Genomic DNA, 20,352 nt, shown 5'->3' with positions numbered 1-20,352 from the left:
TAAACGACATATTGTAGGTTATTTTATTTTATAAAATTGAAATAATATTTGACAATGTAAACTTTGGACATGACGTCATCCTATTGTTGGTGGGAATGTTTATCCGAAATTTGGGTTAGCGATTACAATACTTCCTTAGCATACGTTCAGGAAATAACAATTAAACAAAGAGTAGTTAAATGTAGCAGAAAAATCTAAACTTCAAATTCACTTGATGTTAAGTTATAGAAATTAAAAACAAAGTGTTCAGGACGTGTTGCACGTTTAGTCTGGTTTCTTAAAGTTATATAATTATTTAGGAAGTCAAATAGAAATAATATGTAGACATATTTATTCACTGGGTCATCTAAAGACATTACAAGTCTGTTAGGTCTTGGGTACTTCTCATTTACTTTCAAAAAATATCGATAATGTTCCAAGGAAGTAACAGTGTCATTCTTTGATGAATTCCAACAATGTGGAGTTTCTATGTACCTAATTAAAACTCCATTTTAAATACTTAAGTGTAGCTAGATTTTTAAAATAAAATAAAAATTGAGATAAAATTGGTGATGTACTTCGATACGTCTGTGTAAATAGTGATCTTGTCGTCATTGCATTCATAATCTTTATCGTCAATTTTCATGGGGGACAGTGTGGCGATACCCAAAATGTAGTACCTGCCGTCACGTTTCTGTACTAAACCGCTTCCATAATCTATATTACATTGAGTTCCTGCAAAAAAATATGTTTTTAACTTCTGGTAAAAGTACCACTGGTTGCATACCCGTCTCCACAGTACCACCACACAGTTTGTCTGTAGTTACATACTGTGCAAAACTCGCCAATATTGTATCCCTGCACGTCGACAAATCCATCAAAGAAACCTTCTTTTCCTTCATAACAACCGAACTATTGCGATTCAGCATACCCCAGCTGCTCAGCTATTAACACACAGTTTCAACCAAAACTATCACTACGACCAAATCGTCTTACGTAAGCATACTGGTTAGAAGAGTACTTGTATTTCTGCCCAGCGTCCACACACACAGGTAACACGTTTGCCGAAAGATCGAAACTTTTCTGCATAATCAAAACAGCAATATTCCCAAAAAGACTTTGCGACTGGTTCAAATTTCCCTCGTACCGCTCGTATACAAACATAGCGCTCACCTAAAACAGTACTTCGTTGCTTGTTTCGTCGTTTTGGGCTAAACTCACTCCAGAAAACTGTGCATGAATGTCTCCACTTTCGTTGAACTTCCTGTGCATTTTTCCGACAGCTACAGTGAAATTTTTTTTAGTGTGTAGTTCTCCGGTCATCTTGGTCACACAAAGGGCGGCTGAAACGCAATTTTTTGAAAAGTCAATAAAGATTTTTGAGTACCTGTTAGGACGACTTTCTGGCTTAGGAGCGTGCCGCTGCAGACTAAGGCGTGTCTAGGGCCGTAAAAGCCGTAGTTGTAGATGGATGCGTGCCAGGGGTAATTTGTGCTGCGTTTTTGGGTTCCATTGACTGCTATGGACCTGCTTTTAATCGACCGCTCACCGCACACTGAAAACGCGACTTTATTGAAGTTTATGTTTTTTATGTTGTTACCTGGTTGACATTGTGGCATTTCTTGGTCCCATTCACCGTTCTGGCAAATATGGATAGGTCTTGATTTGAGTCGCTGGTCTTCGTGGAATGGTGCACACTCGAACTTGGCGATGGTACCTTCAGATGGTTCCGTACAATTGTCGAGTACTTTTTTGTTGTGAGTACATGTCACTTGAAGGGTTGGAGTACTAAATCTAGGCGGACAAACCTCTACAAATAGATGAAAGAAATTGGTGGAAGATTATTTCAGGAGAACTTCCCTCGCCCCTGAACTGCAGCCCAATTATTCTCGCTTTTTGAAAAACTATATATTTTTTTCTGATAACCTCTATAAAGTAAAAACCAGTTTTCAATTCTTTAGTTTTTCATTTTTTTGTTCCTTCAGTTTTTCGATTTGCAATTTTTCGAATTTTTAAATTTAAATTTTTCAGTTTTACAATTTTCCAAATTTTTAATTCTTCAATTTTTCGTTTCTTCAATAATTTTTGATTTGCAATTTTTATAGTTTTTATTTTAAACATGTATCTAATAATTAATTACTATAATTTGTAAAATTTTTCACTTTTTTAATTTTACGATTTTAGAATTTTTCCATTTTTCAATTACTGGATTTTAAAACTTTATCATTTACTCGATTTTTCAATCTCGCGATATTTAATGTTTCAATTTCTCAATATTTAATTTTTCAATTTTTCCCTCTTTCAATGTTACAATTTTTCGGCTTTACAATATTGACGATTCTAAAATCTTTCGATGTTACTACATTTAGGTTTTCCAGTTTACCGTTTCACTTCGTTGAGTTTTCTTTCCAATTTTCCGATTCATTAATTTTTATTGATTTTTAAGTTTTCCGATTTTTAGTTTTTCAAATTTTCGATTCTTTAATTTTCCATTTCTTCAAATTTCCGATTTGCAATTTTTGGTTTCGGTTTTTTATTTTCTTTATTTTTTCAGTTATTAAATTTTTCATTGTTTCGATTTTAAATTTTTTTGTTTGTTAAATTTTAAAATTTTCAACTTTTCGATTTGCGATTTATTTTTTATTTTTTGTTTCTTCAGTTTTTATATTTTGCAATATTTCGATTTAAAATTTGTCGACTTTTCAATTTTTAATTTTTCAGTTATTTGAATTGCAGTTTTTCGTTTCGGTTTTCTATTTTTTTAATTTTTTCAATTATTCAATTTTTCAATGTTTGGATTTTATATATTTTTGTCTTATAATTCAATCTTCCGATCTGCAATTTTTCATTTTTCTTGTTTCTTCCATTGTGAGATTTTTTAATTTAAAATTTCTTTTAAATTTTCAATTTTTAGATTCCTTAATTTTTGATTTCTTCAAATTTTGGAATTGGAAGTTTTAGTTTCTTTATTTTTACAATTTTTCGATTTTATTTTTTTTTGATTCTTCAATTTCAGTTTTTTTAATTTTTCGTTTCTTCAATTTTCCGATTTGCAATTTTTTTAAGTTCTCGTTCTTACTGTTTCTTCATTTATACGATCCGCATGTCTTCAAGATTTCATTTTCAAATTTTTTAGTCTTCCGATTTTCCAAATTTTGGACGTTTCAGATTTTAGGTTTTGCAATTTTTCGCTTTAATTTTTTTGGAATTTTACGTTTTAATTTTTCAGTTTTTAGATTTGTCACTCTTTCATTTCTTCAGTTTCACGATTTGCAATTTTTCGAATTTTCAGTTTTTCAATTTTCCAACTTCTGAATTTTTCAATTCTTCGATTTGGGTTTCTCGAGTTTCAATTTTTAATTTTTCAATTTTTCGATTGCAACTTTTCGTGTCGGTTTTTTATTTTCTTTATTTTTTCAATTATTCAATTTTTCCATGTTAGAATTTAATAATTTTTTCTTTTGTTCAGTTTTTTAATTTGCAATTCTTCTACTTTTCATTTTTCTTGTATCTTCAATTTTTAGATTTGGATTTGGAACTTTTGTTTTCGATTTTTTTTTTCATCATTTTTAGATTTTTCCATGTTCCGATTTTACAATTTTTTTGATTTTTCAAGTTCAATTTCTTCGATTTTTCGTTTCTTGAATTTTTCGATTTAGGACTTTTTAATTTTTCATTCTGGTTGTTGTTTCATTTATACAATACGCATCTCTTCGAGTTTTCATTTTCAAATTTTTCAATTTTCCAGCTTTCGAACGTTTCATTTTTTTTAAGTTCCAATTTCAGTTTTCAGTTTTTCAACTTCTAAATTTTTCAATTTTTGGATTTTGCAATTTTTCAATTTGAGTTCCTCGAATTTTCAATTTTTAACTTTTCAGTTCACCGATTTACAATTTTTCGTTTCGGTTTTTTATTTTCTTAATTTTTTCATTTAACCGATTTTTCAATGTTTGGATTTTATAATTTTTTGTTGTTTTTCAGTTTTTCTATTTGTAATTTTTCAATGTTTGGATTCTTTAATTTTGCATTTCTTCAAATTTTGGATTTGGGAGTTTTGCTTTCGGTTTTTTATTTTCTTTGCTTTTACAATTTTTCGATTTTTCAATGTTTCGATTTTATAATTTTTTTATTCTTTCAGTTTCAATTTTTTCAATTTTTCGTTTCTTCAATGTTTCTATCTGCAGTTTTTTTAATTTTCCATTCTTGTTGTTTCTTCATTTATACCATATGACGCATCTCTCCAAATTTTGATTTTCAAAATTTTCAGTTTTCCGATTTTCCAGTTTTTGAAAATTTAAATTTTTAGGTTTTGCCATTTTTCAATTTAGAATTTTCGGGTTTTCAATTTTTAAGTTTTTAGTTTTTAGATTTTTCAATTTTTCGTTTCCTCACTTTTTTGAATTTTCGGTTTTTAGATTTTTCAAACTAGGTTTCGACTAGAAAAATCAAAAGTTGAATTTTACAATGTTTGAATTTTATATTTTTTATTTTTTGTTTTGTTCTTCAGCTTTTCGACATGCAATTTTTCAGTTTTTATTTTTATTTTTTCTTCAATTTTAAGATTTTGCACTTTTTTCATTTAAAATCCATCGAGTTTCCAGTTTTGAATTTTTCAATTCTTAGATTCTTTAATTTTTCATTTCTTGAAATTTTGGATTTAGAAGTTTTGATTTTCTTTATTTTTTCAAATTTTCGGTTTTTCACTGTTCTGATTTTGTAAATTTTCTTTTTAATGTGAAATTTTTCAATTTGTAATTTTTCAGATTTTAGAAATTTTCATTTATCATTTCTTCAATTTTTCAGTGTTTCAATTTTCCAACTTCTGAATTTTTCAGTTTTTAGAGTTACAATTTTTCGAATAAATTTTTCGAGTTTTTCTTTTCATTTTTCAGTTCTTAAATTAGTCAATTTTTCATTTCTTCCTTTTCCCGATTTGCACTTTTTCGAATTTTCCAGTCTAAATTTTTCAGTTTTTCAATTTTTCGAGTTGCAACTTTTCGTATCGGTTTTTTATTTCCTAAAATTTTTCAATTACTCCGTTTTTCAATCTTCGAATTTTATCATTTTTTATTTTGTTCAGTTTTTCGATTTGCAATTCCCCATCTTTTCATTTTTCTAGTTTCTTAAATTTTTGACTCTTTAATTTTTCATTTTTTCAAATTTGGATTTGGAAGTTTTCGTTTCGGTTTTTTTCATTATTTTTATAATTTTTTGATTTTTCAATTGCAATTTTGTCAATTTTTCGTTTCTTTAATTTTTCGATTCGCGATTTTTTAATTTTTCATTCTTGTTGTTTCTACATTTATACAATAAATCTCTTCGAGTTTTCATTTCCGAATTTTTTACTTTTCGATTTTCCAACTTTCGGACGTTTCAATTTCTAAATTTTTAAATTTTTCGATTTAAAATTTTTTTTTAGTTTTTCAATTTTTAGATTTTTCAATTTTTTATTTCTTCAATTTTTCGAATTTTTAAGTTTAAATTTTTCAGTTTTTCTGTTTTCCAAATTCTAAATTTTTCAATTTTTGGATTTTGCAATTTTTCGATTTGAGTTCCTCGAGTTTTCAATTTTTAACTTTTCAGTTTACCGATTTACAATTTTTCGTTTCAGTTTTTTTTTCTTAATTTTTTCATTTAGCCGATTTTTCCATGTTTGGATTTTATAATTTTTTGTTGTTTTTCAGGTTTTCTATTTGTAATTTTTCAATGTTTTGATTCTTTAATTTTGCATTTCATCAAATTTTGGATTTGGGAGTTTTGCTTTCGGTTTTTTATTTTCTTTACTTTTACAATTTTTCGATTTTTCAAAGTTTCGATTTTATGAATTTTTTATTCTTTCAATTTCAATTTTTTCCATTTTTCATTTCTTCAATCTTTCTATCTGCAGTTTTTTAATTTTCCATTCTTGTTGTTTCTTCATTTGTACAATATATGCATCTCTTCAAATTTTCATATTCTAAATTTTCAGTTTTCCGATTTTACAGTTTTGGGAATTTAAATTTTTAGGTTTTGCAATTTTTCGATTTAAAATTTGCGGGTTTTCAATCTTTAAGTTTTTAGTTTTTAGATTTTCCAATTTTTCAATTTTCATTCTTCATTTTTTTGATTTGCATTTTTTCGAATTTTCAATTTTTAATTTTACAATGTAGATTTTTCAGTTTTTAGATTTTTCAAACTTTAGTTTTCGACTGGAAAAGTCAAAAGTTGAATTGTACAATGTTTGGATTTTATATATTTTTGTTTCGTTCTTCAGCTATTCGACTTGTAATTTTTCCGTTTTCTTTTTTCTTCCATTATTAGATTTTGAAATTTTTTGATTTAAAATGTCTCGAGTTTCCAATTTTGAATTTTTCAATTCTTATATTCTTTAATTTTTCATTTCTTGAAATTTTGGATTTAGAAGTCTTGATTTTCTTTGTTTTTTCAAATTTTCGGTTTTTCACTGTTCTGATTTTGAAAATTTTCTTTTTAATGTGAAATTTTTCAATTTGTAATTTTTCAGATTTTAGATATTTTCATTTTTCATTTCTTCAATTTTTCAGTGTTTCAATTTTCCAACTTTCAGTTTTAGAGTTGCAATTTTTCGATTTAAATTTTTCGAGTTTTTCTTTTCATTTTTCAATTTTTAAATTAGACAATTTTTCATTTCTTCCTTTTCCCGATTTGCACTTTTTTTAATTTTCCAGTCTAAATTTTTCAGTTTTTCAATTTTTCGTGTTGCAACTTTTCGTATCGGTTTTTTATTTCTTAAATTTTTTTCAATTATTCCGTTTATCAATGTTCGAATTTTATCATTTTTCGTTTTGTTCAGTTTTTCAATTTGCAATTCCCCATCTTTTCATTTTTCTTGTTAGTTAAATTTTTGACTCTTTAATTTTTCATTTCTTCAAATTTGGGTTTGGAAGTTTTGGTTTCGGTTTTTTTCTTTATTTTTATAATTTTTCGATTTTTCAAAGTTCAGATTTTATATTTTTTTGATTTTTCAATAGCAATTTTTTCAATTTTTCATTCTTGTTGCTTCTTTATTTCCAAATTTTTCAGTTTTCTGATTTTCCAATTTTTGAATGTTTTAATTTTCAGATTTTGCAATTTTTCGATTTTACTTTTTTCGAGTTTTCATTATTTGTTTTTCAGTTTTTAGATTTTTCAATTTTTTATTTTTTCAACTTTATAATTCGCAATTATTCGAATTTTCAAGTTCAATATTTTCAGTTTTTCAATTTTCCAACTTCTGAATTTTCAATTTATGGATTTTACAATTTTTCGATTTGAGTTTCTCGAGTTTTCAATTTTTAATTTTTCTTTTTATCTATTTACAATTTTGCGTTTTCGTTTTTTATTTTCTTAATTTTTTCAATTCGTCGATTTTTGAATGTTTGGATTTTATAATTTTTTTTATTTTGTTCTTCAATTTTTTATTTGTAATTTTTCAATTTTTAGACTCTAATTTTTCGTTTCACAAATTTTAGATTTGGAAATTTTGATTTTGGGTTTTTTACTTTCTTTAGTTTTACAATTTTTCGATTTTTCAGTCTCGATTTTTTTGTTTTTTCAATTGAAATTGATCCAATTTTTCGTTTTTTGAATTTTTCTATCTGTAGTTTTTTAATTTTCCATTCTTATTGTTTCTTCATTTATACAATATGCATCCCTTCGAGGTTTCATTTTCAAATTTGTCAGTTTCACAATTTTCGAGCTTTTGGACGTTTCAAATTTTAGGTTTTTCAATTTTTCGATTTAAAACTTTCGAGTTTTCAATTTTTTATTTGCAATTTTTCGAATTTTCAGTTTTTAATTTTTCAATTATTCTATTTTTTAATGTTTGGATTTTATAATTCTTTGTTTCTTCTTTGTTTTTCAGTTTTTCGACTTGTAATTTTTCAATTTTTCTTGTTTTTTCAATTTTTAGATTTTGCAGTTTTTCAATTTAAAATCTTTCAGCTTTCCAATTTTTAATTTTCCAATTTTTAGATTCTTCATTTTTTCATTGCTTCAAATTTTAGATTGGAAAGTTTTGGTTTCGGTTTCTTATTTTTTTTAATTTTACAATTTTTCGATTTTTCGATGTTTCGCATCTCTTTGAGTTTTCATTTTCCAATTTTTCAGTTTTCTATTTCTACAATTTTTTGATTTGCAATTTTTCGTTTCGGTTTTTTATTATCTTTATTTTTCAAATTTTCTAATTTTTCTTTTTTAATGTAAAATTTTTCAATTTTTAGATTTTTGATTTTGAATTTATATTATTTTAAATATGCATCTAATAGCAATTTAAATTCTTAAAATTTTTGAATATTTTGATTTTAAAATTTTTCCATTTTTTAATTGTTGGATTTTAAAACATTTTCGATATTTAATTTTTCAGTCTCTCAGTGTTAAATTTTTCGACTTTACAATTGTGTCAATTCCATAATTTCTCCATTCGAATTTTTTTTGCAAACTTTCGTTTTTCAAGTTTTTCGATTTTTCGAATTTTTCAGATTTTTTAGTTTTTCGATTTGTAATTTTTCGATTTTACAATGTTTTCAAAAAAAAAATGGAAACATTCCAAAATTATGTAACCAAAAAACCCAAAATGCAAAAACAAAAAAGTAAAAATAAAAACGTTTCACAATCTAAAAATTTAGATTTTTTTGTACGATTTTACAGTTATGACGCTTCTATAATTTTTCGATTTTATATTTTTTGGGTTTTCCTCTTGCATATTTTTCGATTCATTAATTTTTTCAATTTGTAGTTTTTTTAAATTTCGATTTTTCGTTTCTTCAGTTCTTCAATTTTTTCAATTTTTTGCGATTTTTTGGTTTTTCGATTTTTCAATTTTTCGAATAAAAAAACATGGAAAAATTGCGGAACTGTAAAATTGAAAAATTAAAAATGAAAAAACGAACAAGTATAATATGAAACCTTTGAAAAATCCAAAAATTGGAAATCAAAAACTTGGAAAATTGAAGAAACAAAAAATTTAATAATCGAAAAATTAAAAATTGAGAAACTTCAACATCGAAAAACTGAAAAATCAAAAAACGAAATATTGTAAAACCGAAATATTGAAAATTAACGAAATCGAGAAATCGAATAATAATTGAGAAATAATCCAAAAATTGCAAAGTTGATAAATTTAAAAATCAGAAAATCGCGAAATTGAAAAATCGAAAATTGAAAATTTGAAGAAAAACAAACGAAAAATGATAAACTCGAAAGAACCATTGAAAAAATAAAAGAAATGAAGAAACAAAAAATTAAGATATAAAATCAAAAAAATGGGAAAATGAAACATAATTAAGAACTTGAAAATAACAAAATTGAAAAATCGCAAATAGAAAAAATGATGAAAAAAAAAACAAAAAATTAGAAACCAAGAAATTCAAAAACTGAAAAAACCAACATATTTACTGTTGTAAATTCTGGAAACGACGTCATCAAATTGTTAGTGGGGATGATTAAGCAATTTTTGGTTGGCGCTTTACCAACTACATGATATTCTCAATATACACTTAAAATTTGGCAACAGTTGGTCCAGCAGTTTCGAAGATTATCTTTCTAATGGAAATCTAAACAGACAACAGACAGACAGACAGACAGACAGACAGACAGACGGAAACGGGAGACCTATTTCTTCGTATTCTAAGAGTCATGAAAATTCAAGAAAACACAGGACTTGGGAGAGCCGATAGATCCAAATACAATACTTAGTTTACGCTTAGGAAGTAAAATCCTGATTTAAAATAAAACAGTACGTACTCAAGCATCGACCGAGACCAGACGACCATCTGTTAGTTACACAGTGTACTACCATTTGACCAACTGTTTTAAAACCCTCGTTGCATTCCAACTTTAAGTCAGTTCCAGCATCGACTGACATTCCCGGCTGGAGTACCCTAGTAGAACCAGAAACTGTCCATTTGCCAAAGTCTGGATGGTTCGGCAAAATGCACTTCCTGCGTAAATCTAGTGCATTAAAAGCAACATCTCCTTGGATTCTTTTTCTTTACCTGCTATGTGGGTTTAGAGGTACTTGTGTTGTCGTTGGTGGTAATGGTGGGTTGTCCGGAATCTTCCTATTATCGATATCGACATTACTCTCAGAACTAAAATTGCACTGGTACTAACTGGTTCAACACTCTAGTTTCAACTCACGGTCTAAATCGGGCCTCCTTTTCCAGTATAAAGTCTTCAATGTGGTACGAAAAGTTAGTATAAAGAGTGTAATGTTGACTGTTACAGCCACCGCTTTCACCCGCTGGTGACACGCTTACGATTCCGATGATATAAAAGCGTTGGTTGTACTTACAAACTAAACCTCCACCACTGTCACCTTTGCAGGCAGAACGACCTGAAACCAGTAAGTAAGTACCATTTAGAATCAAACAAGGATAGTTACTGGAGTTTGTGAAACCAGCGCAGAATTTATCATCAGTTATGTATTCTTCTTCGTCTTCAGGTATGTTAGTGTGACAAACTTCGTCAGTGACGACAGGTACTTCTAGATATTGAAGTACTTTTGAAGAATTTTTATTCTCGCTGGTATAACCCCAGCCGCTGACCTACGAAACCCAAAATCTTAAATTGAGACAAAGAGGTTTAAAGTTTTAGTTATTTACATAGGACTTTTTTATTTTGGTTGGATTTGTTAGAAACTCGTGATGTTTGGCATCCCATTGAACACATACAGGTTGAACGACTACTGAAAGTTCGAAAGTTTTGGTTGTGACTATGATGCCAATATCGCCCAAATAATTCTGCAAGTAGCCTTTGTATTTTCGAGGAACATACATTTTGTATATCTAAAACAAAAAAAATTGGTAGGTTATTTCGACAGAACTTCCCTTGCCCTGGAAGTAAAGCCCGATAAAAAAATATATATAAAATTTGATTTTGCGATTTTTTTTCTATAAAGTAAAAACCTGTGGCGTAAATTGCAACTCCGAAAAACCGAAAATCGATAAAAAGAAAGTCAAAAAATCGAAAATCGAAAAAACGAAAAACTCAAAAACGGAACTGAAAATTTGAGAAATCGAAAATTCGAAAATCAAAAGTCGAAAAAAGGAAAAGTAGAAAGATTGAAAATACGCGTACCGAAAATCGAAAACTCCAGAAATCAAAAAATCAAAAAGTAAAATATTGAAAAATCGAGAAACTGAAGAATTGAAAAATTTTAAAAATCGAAAAGGAAACATTGAAAATTCGTTTAGCCAAATATTCGAAAAAACGACAATCCAAGAAACTGCAAAAACCGAAAATTTGAAAAACTAAAAATCGAAAATCATAAAACCGAATAATCAAAAAGTCGAAAATCAAGATTTCGAAAAATCGAAAAATTCAAAACCAAAATATAGAAAAAACGAAATACCGAAAGTTGAAAAATAGAAAATTCTAAAATCGAAAAATTGAAAAATCTAAAAATGAAAAAACTGAAAAATCGAAAAACCGAGAAAATTTGACAAACAGAAGAATTTAAAAATTGAAAAATCGGAAAAGCGAAAAGGACACAAAGTGAAAATTCGATTAGTCAAATATTCGAAAAAACGAAAATCCAAGCAAATGGAAAACAAAAAATTTGAAAATCTAAAAATCGAAGACCAAAAAACCGAATAATAAAAAATTCGAAAGCAAAATTTTGAAAAATCGAAAATCCTAGGAACGAAATATAGAAAAAAGGAAATATCAAAAGTTGAAAAATCGAAAATTCTAAAATCGAAAAATGGAAAAACTGAAAAATCGAAAAACCCAGCAAATTTGGAAACAAGGTGAAAATTCGATAAATCAAATATTCTAGAAAACGAAAATCCAAGAAATTGGAAAACAAAATTCGAAAATTTAAATATCGAAAATCAGAAAACCGAATAACCAAAAATTCGAAAGGTAAGATTTCGAAAAATCGAAAAATCCAAGAATCGAAATATAAAGAAAACAAAACATCCCAAGTTGAAAAATATAAAATTCTAAAATGGAGAAATTAAAGTCGAAGAATGGAAAAGCTGAAAAATCGAGAAGTCAGAATTAAAAAATTCGAGTAAATCGGAAATTCGAAAATGGAAAAACTGAAAAATCGAAAAACCGAGAAAATTTGAAAAATAGAAGAATTAAAAAAATTGAAAAATCGAGAACTCGAAAAGGAAACATTGAAAATTCGTTTAGTCAAATATTCGAAAAAACAATCCCAAAAATTGAAAAACCGAAAATTTGAAAAACTAAAAATCGAAAATCAAAAAACCGAATAATCAAAAATTCGAAAATCAAGATTTCGAAAAATTCAAAAACCGAAATATAGAAAAAATGAAATACCGAAAGTTGAAAAATAGAAAATTCTGAAATCGAAAAATTGAAAAATCTAAAAAACGGAAAAACTGAAAAATCGAAAAGCCAAGAAAATTTGACAAACAGAAGAATTTAAAAATTGAAAAATCGTAAAAGCGAAGGACACAAAATGAAAATTTGATTAGTCAAATATTCGAAAAAACGAAAATCCAAGCAATTGGAAAACAAAAAATTCGAAAATCTAAGAATCGAAAACCAAAAAACCAAATGATAAAAAATTCGAAAGTCAAAATTTCGAAAAATCGAAAATCCAAGGAACGAAATATCGAAAGTTGAAAAATCGAAAATTCTAAAATCGAAAAATGGAAAAACTGAAAAATCGAAAAACCCAGCAAGTTTGAAAAATCGAAAAATTGAAAAATCGGGAAATTTGAAAGGAAACAAGGTGAAAATTCGATGAATCAAATATTCTAGAAAACGAAAATCCAAGAAATTGGAAAACAAAATTCGAAAATCTAAAATCGAAAATCAAAAAACCGAATAACCAAAAATTCGAAAGGTAAGATTTCGAAAAATCGAAAATTCCAAGAGTCGAAATATAAAAAAAACGAATCATCGCAAATTGAAAAATCTAAAATTCTAAAATGGAAAAATTAAAGTCGAAAAATGGAAAAGCTGAAAAATCGAGAAATCGGAATTAAAAAATTCGAGTAAGTCTAAAAATCGAAAATTCGAAAAATGGAAAAACTGAAAAATCTAAAAATCCAGAAAATTTGAGAAATAGATGAATTGAAAAATTGAAAAATCGAGAACTCGAAAAGGAAACAGAGTGAAAATTCTATGAATGAAATATTCGAAAAAACGAAAATCCAAGAAATTGGAAAACAGAATATTCGAAAATGTAAAAATCGAAAATCAAAAAACCGTATAATCAAAAATACGAAAATCAAGATTAGAAAAAACAAAATACCGAAAGTCGAAAAATCGCAAATTCTAAAATCGAAAAATGGATAAACTGAAAAATCGAAAAACCGAGCAAATTTGAAAAAATTGAAAAATTGAAAAATTGAAAAATCGAGAAATCGGAAAGGAAACAAGGTGAAAATTGGATCAATCAAATATTCTAGACAACGAAAATCCAAGAAATTGGAAAACAGAAAATTCGAAAATCTAAAAATCGAAGATCAAAAAACCGAATAATCAAAAATTCGATAGGCAAGATTTCGAAAAATCGAAAAATCCAAGAATCAAAATATAGAGAAAACGCAATATGGAAAGTTGAAAAGTCGAAAATTCTAAAATCGAAAAATTGAAAAATTAAAAATGGAAAAACTGAAAAATTGAAAAACCGAGAAAATTTGACAAATAGAAGAATTTAAAAATTGAAAAATCGAAAAAGCGAAAAGGACACATAGTGAAATGTCGATTGGTCAAATACTCGAAAAAACGAAAATCCAAGCAATTGGAAAACAAAAAATTCGAAAATCTAAGAATCGAAAACCAAAAAACCGAATAATAAAAAATTCGAAAGTCAAAATTTCGAAAAATCGAAAATCCAAGGAACGAAATATCGAAAGTTGAAAAATCGAAAATTCTAAAATCGAAAAATGGAAAATCTGAAAAACCGAAAAACCCAGCAAGTTTGAAAAATCGAAAAATTGAAAAATCGAGAAATCGGAAAGGAAACAAGATGAAAATTCGATGAATTAAATATTCTAGGAAACGAAAATCCAAGAAATTGGAAAACAAAATTCGGAAATCTAAAAATCGAAAATCAGAAAACCGAATAACCAAAAATTCGAAAGGTAAGATTTCGAAAAATCGAAAAATCCAAGAGTCGGAATTTAAAGAAAACGAAACATCGAAAGTTGAAAAATCTAAAATTTTAAAATGGTAAAATTAAAGTCGAAAAATGGAAAAGCTGAAAAATCGAGAAATCGGAATTAAAAAATTCGAGTAAGTCTAAAAATCGAAAATTCGAAAAATGTAAAAACTGAAAAATTTAAAAACCGAGAAAATTTGAGAAATGGAAGAATTAAAATATTGAAAAATCGAGAACTCGAAAAGGAAACAGAGTGAAAATTCATTAATGAGATATTCAAAAAAATGAAACTCCAAGAAATTGGAAAATAGAAAATTCGAAAATGTAAAAATCGAAAATCAAAAATCTGAATAAACAAAAATATCGAAAAATTGAAAAATTTAAAAACCGAAATATAGAAAAAACAAAATACCGAAAGCCAAAAAATCAAAAATTGTAAATCGAAAAATGGATAAACTGAAAAATCTAAAAACAGAGCAAATTTGAAAAATTGAAAAATTGAAAAATTGAAAAATCGAGAAATCGGAAAGGCAACAAGGTGAAAATTGGATGAATTAAATATTCTAGAAAACGAAAATCCAAGAAATTAGAAAACAGAAAATTCGAAAATCTAAAAAATCGAATTATAAAAAATTTGAAAGTGAAAATTTCTAAAAATCGAAAATTCTAGGAACGAAATATAGAAAAAACGAAATATCGAAAGTTGAAAAATCGAAAATTCTAAAATCGAAAAATGGAAAAGCTGAAAAATCGAAAAACCCAGCAAATTTGGAAAATCGAAAAATCGGAAAGGCAACAAGGTGAAAATTGGATGAATTAAATATTCTAGAAAACGAAAATCCAAGAAATTAGAAAACAGAAAATTCGAAAATCTAAAAAATCGAATTATAAAAAATTTGAAAGTGAAAATTTCTAAAAATCGAAAATTCTAGGAACGAAATATAGAAAAAACGAAATATCGAAAGTTGAAAAATCGAAAATTCTAAAATCGAAAAATGGAAAAGCTGAAAAATCGAAAAACCCAGCAAATTTGGAAAATCGAAAAATTGAAAAATCTATAAATCTGAAAGGAAACAAAGTGAAAAGTCGATGAATCAAATATTCTAGAAAACGAAAATCCAAGAAATTGGAAAACAAAATTCGAAAATCTAAAAATCGTAAATCAGAAAACCGAATAACCAAAAATTCGAAAGGTAAGATTTCGAAAAATTGAAAAATCCAAGAATCGAAATTTAAAGAAAACGAAACATCGAAAGTTGAAAAATCTAAAATTTTAAAATGGTAAAATTAAAGTCGAAAAATGGAAAAGCTGAAAAATCGAGAAATTGGAATTAAAAAAATCGAGTAAATCTAAAAATCGAAAACTCGAAAAATGGATAAACTGAAAAATCTAAAAACCGAGAAAATTTGAGAAATGGAAGAATTAAAAAATTGAAAAATCGAGAACTCGAAAAGGAAACAGAGTGAAAATTCATCAATGAAATATTCGAAAAAATGAAACTCCAAGAAATTGGAAAATAGAAAATTCGAAAATGTAAAAATCGAAAATCAAAAAACCTAATAAACAAAAATACGAAAATCAAGATTTCGAAAAATTGAAAAATTCAAAAACCGAAATATAGAAAAAACAAAATACCGAAAGCCGAAAAATCAAAAATTCTAAAATCGAAAAATGGATAAACCGAAAAATCTAAAAACCGAGCAAATTTGAAAAATTGAAAAATCGATAAATCGGAAAGGCGGTGAAAAGTCGATGAATCAAATATTCTAGAAAACAAAAATCCAAGAAATTGGAAAACAAAATTCGAAAAGCCAAAAATCGAAAATCAGAAAACCGAATAACCAAAAATCGAAAGGTAAGATTTCGAAAAATCGAAAAATCCAAGAGTCGAAATTTAAAGAAAACGAAACATCGAAAGTTGAAAAATCTAAAATTTTAAAATGGTAAAATTAAAGTCGAAAAATGGAAAAGCTGAAAATCGAGAAATTGGAATTAAAAAAATCGAGTAAATTTAAAAATCGAAAACTCGAAAAATGGAAAACCTGAAAAATCTAAAAACCGAGAAAATTTGAGAAATGGAAGAATTAAAAAATTGAAAAATCTAGAACTCGAAAAGGAAACAGAGTGAAAATTCTATGAATGAAATATTCGAAAAAACGAAAATCCAAGAAATTGAAAAATCGAATATTCGAAAATGTAAAAAACAAAAATCAAAAATACGAAAATCAAGATTTCAAAAACCGAAATATAGGAAAAACAAAATACCGAAAGTTGAAAAATAGAAAATTCTAAAATGGAAAAATGGATAAACTGAAAAATCGAAAAACTGAGCAAATTTGAAAAATAGAAAAATTGAAAAATTGAAAAATCGAGAAATCGGAAAGGAAACCAGGTGAAAATTCGAATAATCAAATATTCTAGAAAACGAAAATCCAAGAAATATGAAAACAGAAAATTCGAAAATCTATAAATCGAAAATCAAAAAACCGAATAATCAAAAATTCCCAAGGCAAGATTTCGAAAAATCCAAAAATCCAAGAATTGAAATATAGAGAAAACGCAATATCGAAAGTTGAAAAGTCGAAAATTCTAAAATAGAAAAAGAATTAAAAAATTAAAAATTTGAGAAATCGAAAAGGAAATAAAGTGAAAATTCGATTAATCAAATATTCGAAAAAGCAAATATCCAAGCATTGTAAAACCGGAAATTAGAAAATCTAAAAATAGAAAATCAAAAACAGAATAATCAAAAATTCGAAAACCAAAATTTCAAAAAGTCGAAAATTCCAAGAATCGAAATATAGAGAAAAAGAAATATAGAAAGTTGAAAAATTGAAAATTTTAAAATCGAAAAATTGAATTCGAAAAATTGAAAAGCTGAAAAATCGAGAAATCGAAACAAAAAAGTTCGAATATCAAAAAATCGAGAATCGAAAAATGAAAAAATCGAAAAATCGAAAAACGGAAAAATCGAGAATTCGAAACATAGAAATATTGAAAAATTGAAACATTGAAAAATCGAAACATCAAAAAATCGAGAAATCGAAAGGTCAAGCAGTTGAGAAATCGACAAACCGAAAAATCTGAAATTAAATATCGAAAAAATGAAAATTGAAAAATGGAAGATTCCCAAAATTGAAGTGTCGGAAAGTTGAAAAATCAAAAACTTGAAAAATCGGGAAATCGAAAAGTTTTAATCGTTGAAAACAGAGAAGTCGAGAAATAGAGAATTCGAGAAACAGAAAGATTGAAATACATACATATTAAAAATTAAAAAATCGTAAAATTGACAAATTGAAAAATTCAGAAAGGTACAATTTTTAAAAACGAAAAACTGAAAAATCGGAAACCTGGAATTTAAAAAAAAAGAAAAATTTGATAAATCGAATAAAGTAAAATTTAGAAGGTTGAAAAACTGAAAATTCAAAAAATTGAAGTATGGAAACACTGAAAAATCCCAAAACTGAAACATTGAAAAACTGAGTTATCGAAAAATTGAAAAATGAAAAATCGAAAAGTCGAAAAACTGATGTATTGAAAATCTAAAAATCGAAAAATTGGGAAATCGAAAAAAAAAAAATGAAGAATGGAAAAACTGAAAAATCCCGAAACTGAAACATCGAAAAACCGAAAAATCGACAAATCGAATAGTCGAAAAATTGAAGAACGGAATATCGACATGTCGACAAATCGAGAAGTCGAGAAGCCGAAACATGGAGAAATCGGGAAATCGAAGGGTCGAAAAATTGAAACACTTAAAATCTGAACATTGAAAAATCGAGAAATCGGAAAACCAAAAGGTCGAAAAATAAAAATACGAGAACTCGAAAAATCGAAAATTAAAAAAAAATAAAATATCAAAAAATTGAAGACTCGAAAAATCCCTAAAGTCAAACGTAAGATGTATAGAAATATTGAAAAATCGAAGAAAAATTGAAGAATCGAAAAACTGAAAAATCTCAAAACTGGAACATCGAACAACCTATTATCGAAAAAGTGGAAAATCGAAAAGTCGGAAAATTGAAAAATTGAAAATCTGAAAATCGAAAACTCCAGAAATCAAGAAACCGATATACATTGAAAAACCGAGATATCGAAAAGTCGAAAAATTGAAGATTTAAAGTCTGAAAATCAAAAATACAGAAAACGAGAGACCGGAACATCAAAAAATAAGAAGACGAGAAATCGAGAAATCGGAAAATCTAAAATTTAAGGAATCAAAAAATTAAATTATCAAACAATTGAAGAATCGAAAAATTTAAAAATCCCAAAACTCGAAAATCCCAAAAATCTATCAGTCGATAAATAGAAAAATTGAAAAATCGAAAAATTAAAAGATGGAAGAAAAATTGAAGAATGGAAAAACTGAAAAAACCCGAAACCGAATCATCGAAAAACCGAAAAATCGACAAATCGAATAGTCGCAAAATTGAAGAACTGAAAATCGACAAGTCGACAAATCGAGAAGTCGAGAAGCCGAAACATGGAGAAATCGGGAAATCGAAGGGTCGAAAAATTGAAAAATTGAAAATCTGAAGATTGAAAAATCGAGAAATCGGAAAACCGAAAGGTCAAAAATTAAAATACGAGAAATCGAGAAATCGAAAAATCGAAAATTAAAAAAAAATAAAATATAAAAAAATTGATGACTCGAAAAATCCCAAAAGTCAAACGTAGATGAAAATCGAAGAAAAATTGAATAATCGAAAAACTGGAACATCGAACAACCTATTATCGAAAAATCGAAAAGTTGGAAAATTGAAGAATTGAAAATCTGAAAACGAAAAATCGAGAAATCAAGAAACCGATAGGTATACATTGAAAAATCGAGAAATCGAAAAGTCGAAAAATTGAAAATTTAAAGTCTGAAAATCAAAAATTGAGGAAACGAAAGACCGGAACATAAAAAAATGAAAAAACGAGAAATCGAGAAATCGAAAAATCTAAAATTTAAGGAATCAAAAATTAAATTATCAGGAAAAACTGATTAGTCAATAAATAGAAAAATTCAAAAACCTAAAAACTGAAAAATCTAAAAACTAAAAAATCGACAAATCGAAAAGTCGAAAAAGTGAAGAATTGAAAATCTGAAAATCGAAAAATAGAAAATTCGAGAATCTGGAACATCAAAAAATAGAAAGACGAGAAATCCGAAATCTAAAATCTAAAATTTAAGAAATCAAAAAATTAAAATATCAAAAATTGAATAATCGAAAAATTGATAAATCCCAAAACTCAAACAATGAAAAATTGAAAAATCGAAGAAAAATTCAATAATGGAAAAACTGAAGCATCCCAAAACGGATACATCGAAAAATCGAGTTATCAAAAAACTGAGAAATCGAAAAATCCAACAATTGAAGAATTGAAAATTTGAAAATCGAAAAATCGAGAAACCAACAAACCGAAACATCGAAAAATCGAGAAATCGAGAAATGGAAAAAACAAAATATCGAAAAATCGAGTCAAAAAGTAGAAAAATCGAAAAGTCTAAAAATCAAAATTTTAGAAACTCCAAAAATTGGAACATTAAAGAATCAAAAAATTTAAAAATTGCAAAATAAAAAAATCGAAAAAATGAAAAATCCTAAAATAAAATGTCAAAAAATCGAAAAATTGAGAAATCAAAACTTAAAAAACACAGAAATCGAAACATCGGAAAGTCGAAATATTCAAAATTCGGAAAATTGAGTAAAGGAAACATTGTACAAATTTAACAATCGACAATCTTTGCGGCGGGAAGGCGTCATGGACAAATAAATTTTGATTGACGGTTTATCATCCTTACGATAACCTTAAAACGTTCACGAGTTTTCAGAGCATTCGTTCTTGCAATTTCAAAATTAAATTGAAAAATGTTATTATACAATTTTGTTTCTATTTTCTTTCCAAAAATCTAGATGTCTAGGGTAGAAACTCAACACGAATTCATAAACCACCAGTGCAGGAGCATGATATTTTATAAAATTTAAATAACATTTACTAATTTTGGAGATGATGTCATCCTTTTGTTGGTGACATAAGATTTGACAATAATAATCGATCCAGTAGTTTCAGAGCTTTTCTGTCTAACAAAAATGCAGACAGATGACAGACAGACAAACAGACAGACAGAAACTCAATAAAACATAAAAGTGTCGAGACATACCGAAGAAAATTGTGCCGTCTCTTCATGATGATCAAATTGTCGATAGTACTTGCCAACAGCCACAATGAAATCTTCTTTTGGTTGAAGTTTACCAGTAGTACCCGTTATACAATGCGCCGCTGCAATTTTATAAACATGTATTAA

The 20,352-nt window shown here is 26.9% G+C and overlaps 1 protein-coding gene across 2 annotated transcripts in view; it reads right to left on the bottom strand.

Annotated features, from left to right (window-relative positions):
- The window catches only part of LOC135133639 (uncharacterized), a 33,506-nt gene continuing 13,154 nt past the window's right edge, over positions 1 to 20,352 (bottom strand). For both annotated transcript variants that reach the window (XM_064062093.1, XM_064062094.1), the window contains exons 6-17: positions 20,209 to 20,327; positions 10,581 to 10,763; positions 10,361 to 10,523; positions 10,117 to 10,312; positions 9,972 to 10,067; positions 9,721 to 9,917; positions 1,580 to 1,789; positions 1,367 to 1,534; positions 1,201 to 1,322; positions 976 to 1,152; positions 767 to 923; positions 1 to 714 (exon numbers count right to left, since the gene is read on the bottom strand). In XM_064062093.1, the coding sequence (XP_063918163.1) occupies positions 518 to 714; positions 767 to 923; positions 976 to 1,152; positions 1,201 to 1,322; positions 1,367 to 1,534; positions 1,580 to 1,789; positions 9,721 to 9,917; positions 9,972 to 10,067; positions 10,117 to 10,312; positions 10,361 to 10,523; positions 10,581 to 10,763; positions 20,209 to 20,327 (1,985 nt within the window). In that variant the 3' untranslated portion in view covers positions 1 to 517. The remainder of the gene's footprint in view (positions 715 to 766; positions 924 to 975; positions 1,153 to 1,200; positions 1,323 to 1,366; positions 1,535 to 1,579; positions 1,790 to 9,720; positions 9,918 to 9,971; positions 10,068 to 10,116; positions 10,313 to 10,360; positions 10,524 to 10,580; positions 10,764 to 20,208; positions 20,328 to 20,352) is intronic.

The sequence above is a fragment of the Zophobas morio genome, unplaced genomic scaffold, assembly GCF_036711695.1.
Source record: "Zophobas morio isolate AGI-343-1 ecotype UQ-CSIRO unplaced genomic scaffold, CSIRO_AGI_Zmor_V1 ptg000022l, whole genome shotgun sequence".
NCBI classification, from domain to species: Eukaryota; Metazoa; Arthropoda; class Insecta; order Coleoptera; family Tenebrionidae; genus Zophobas; species Zophobas morio.
Note: the sequence above shows the minus strand (reverse complement) of the source record. Positions and strands in the feature narration are given on the sequence as shown.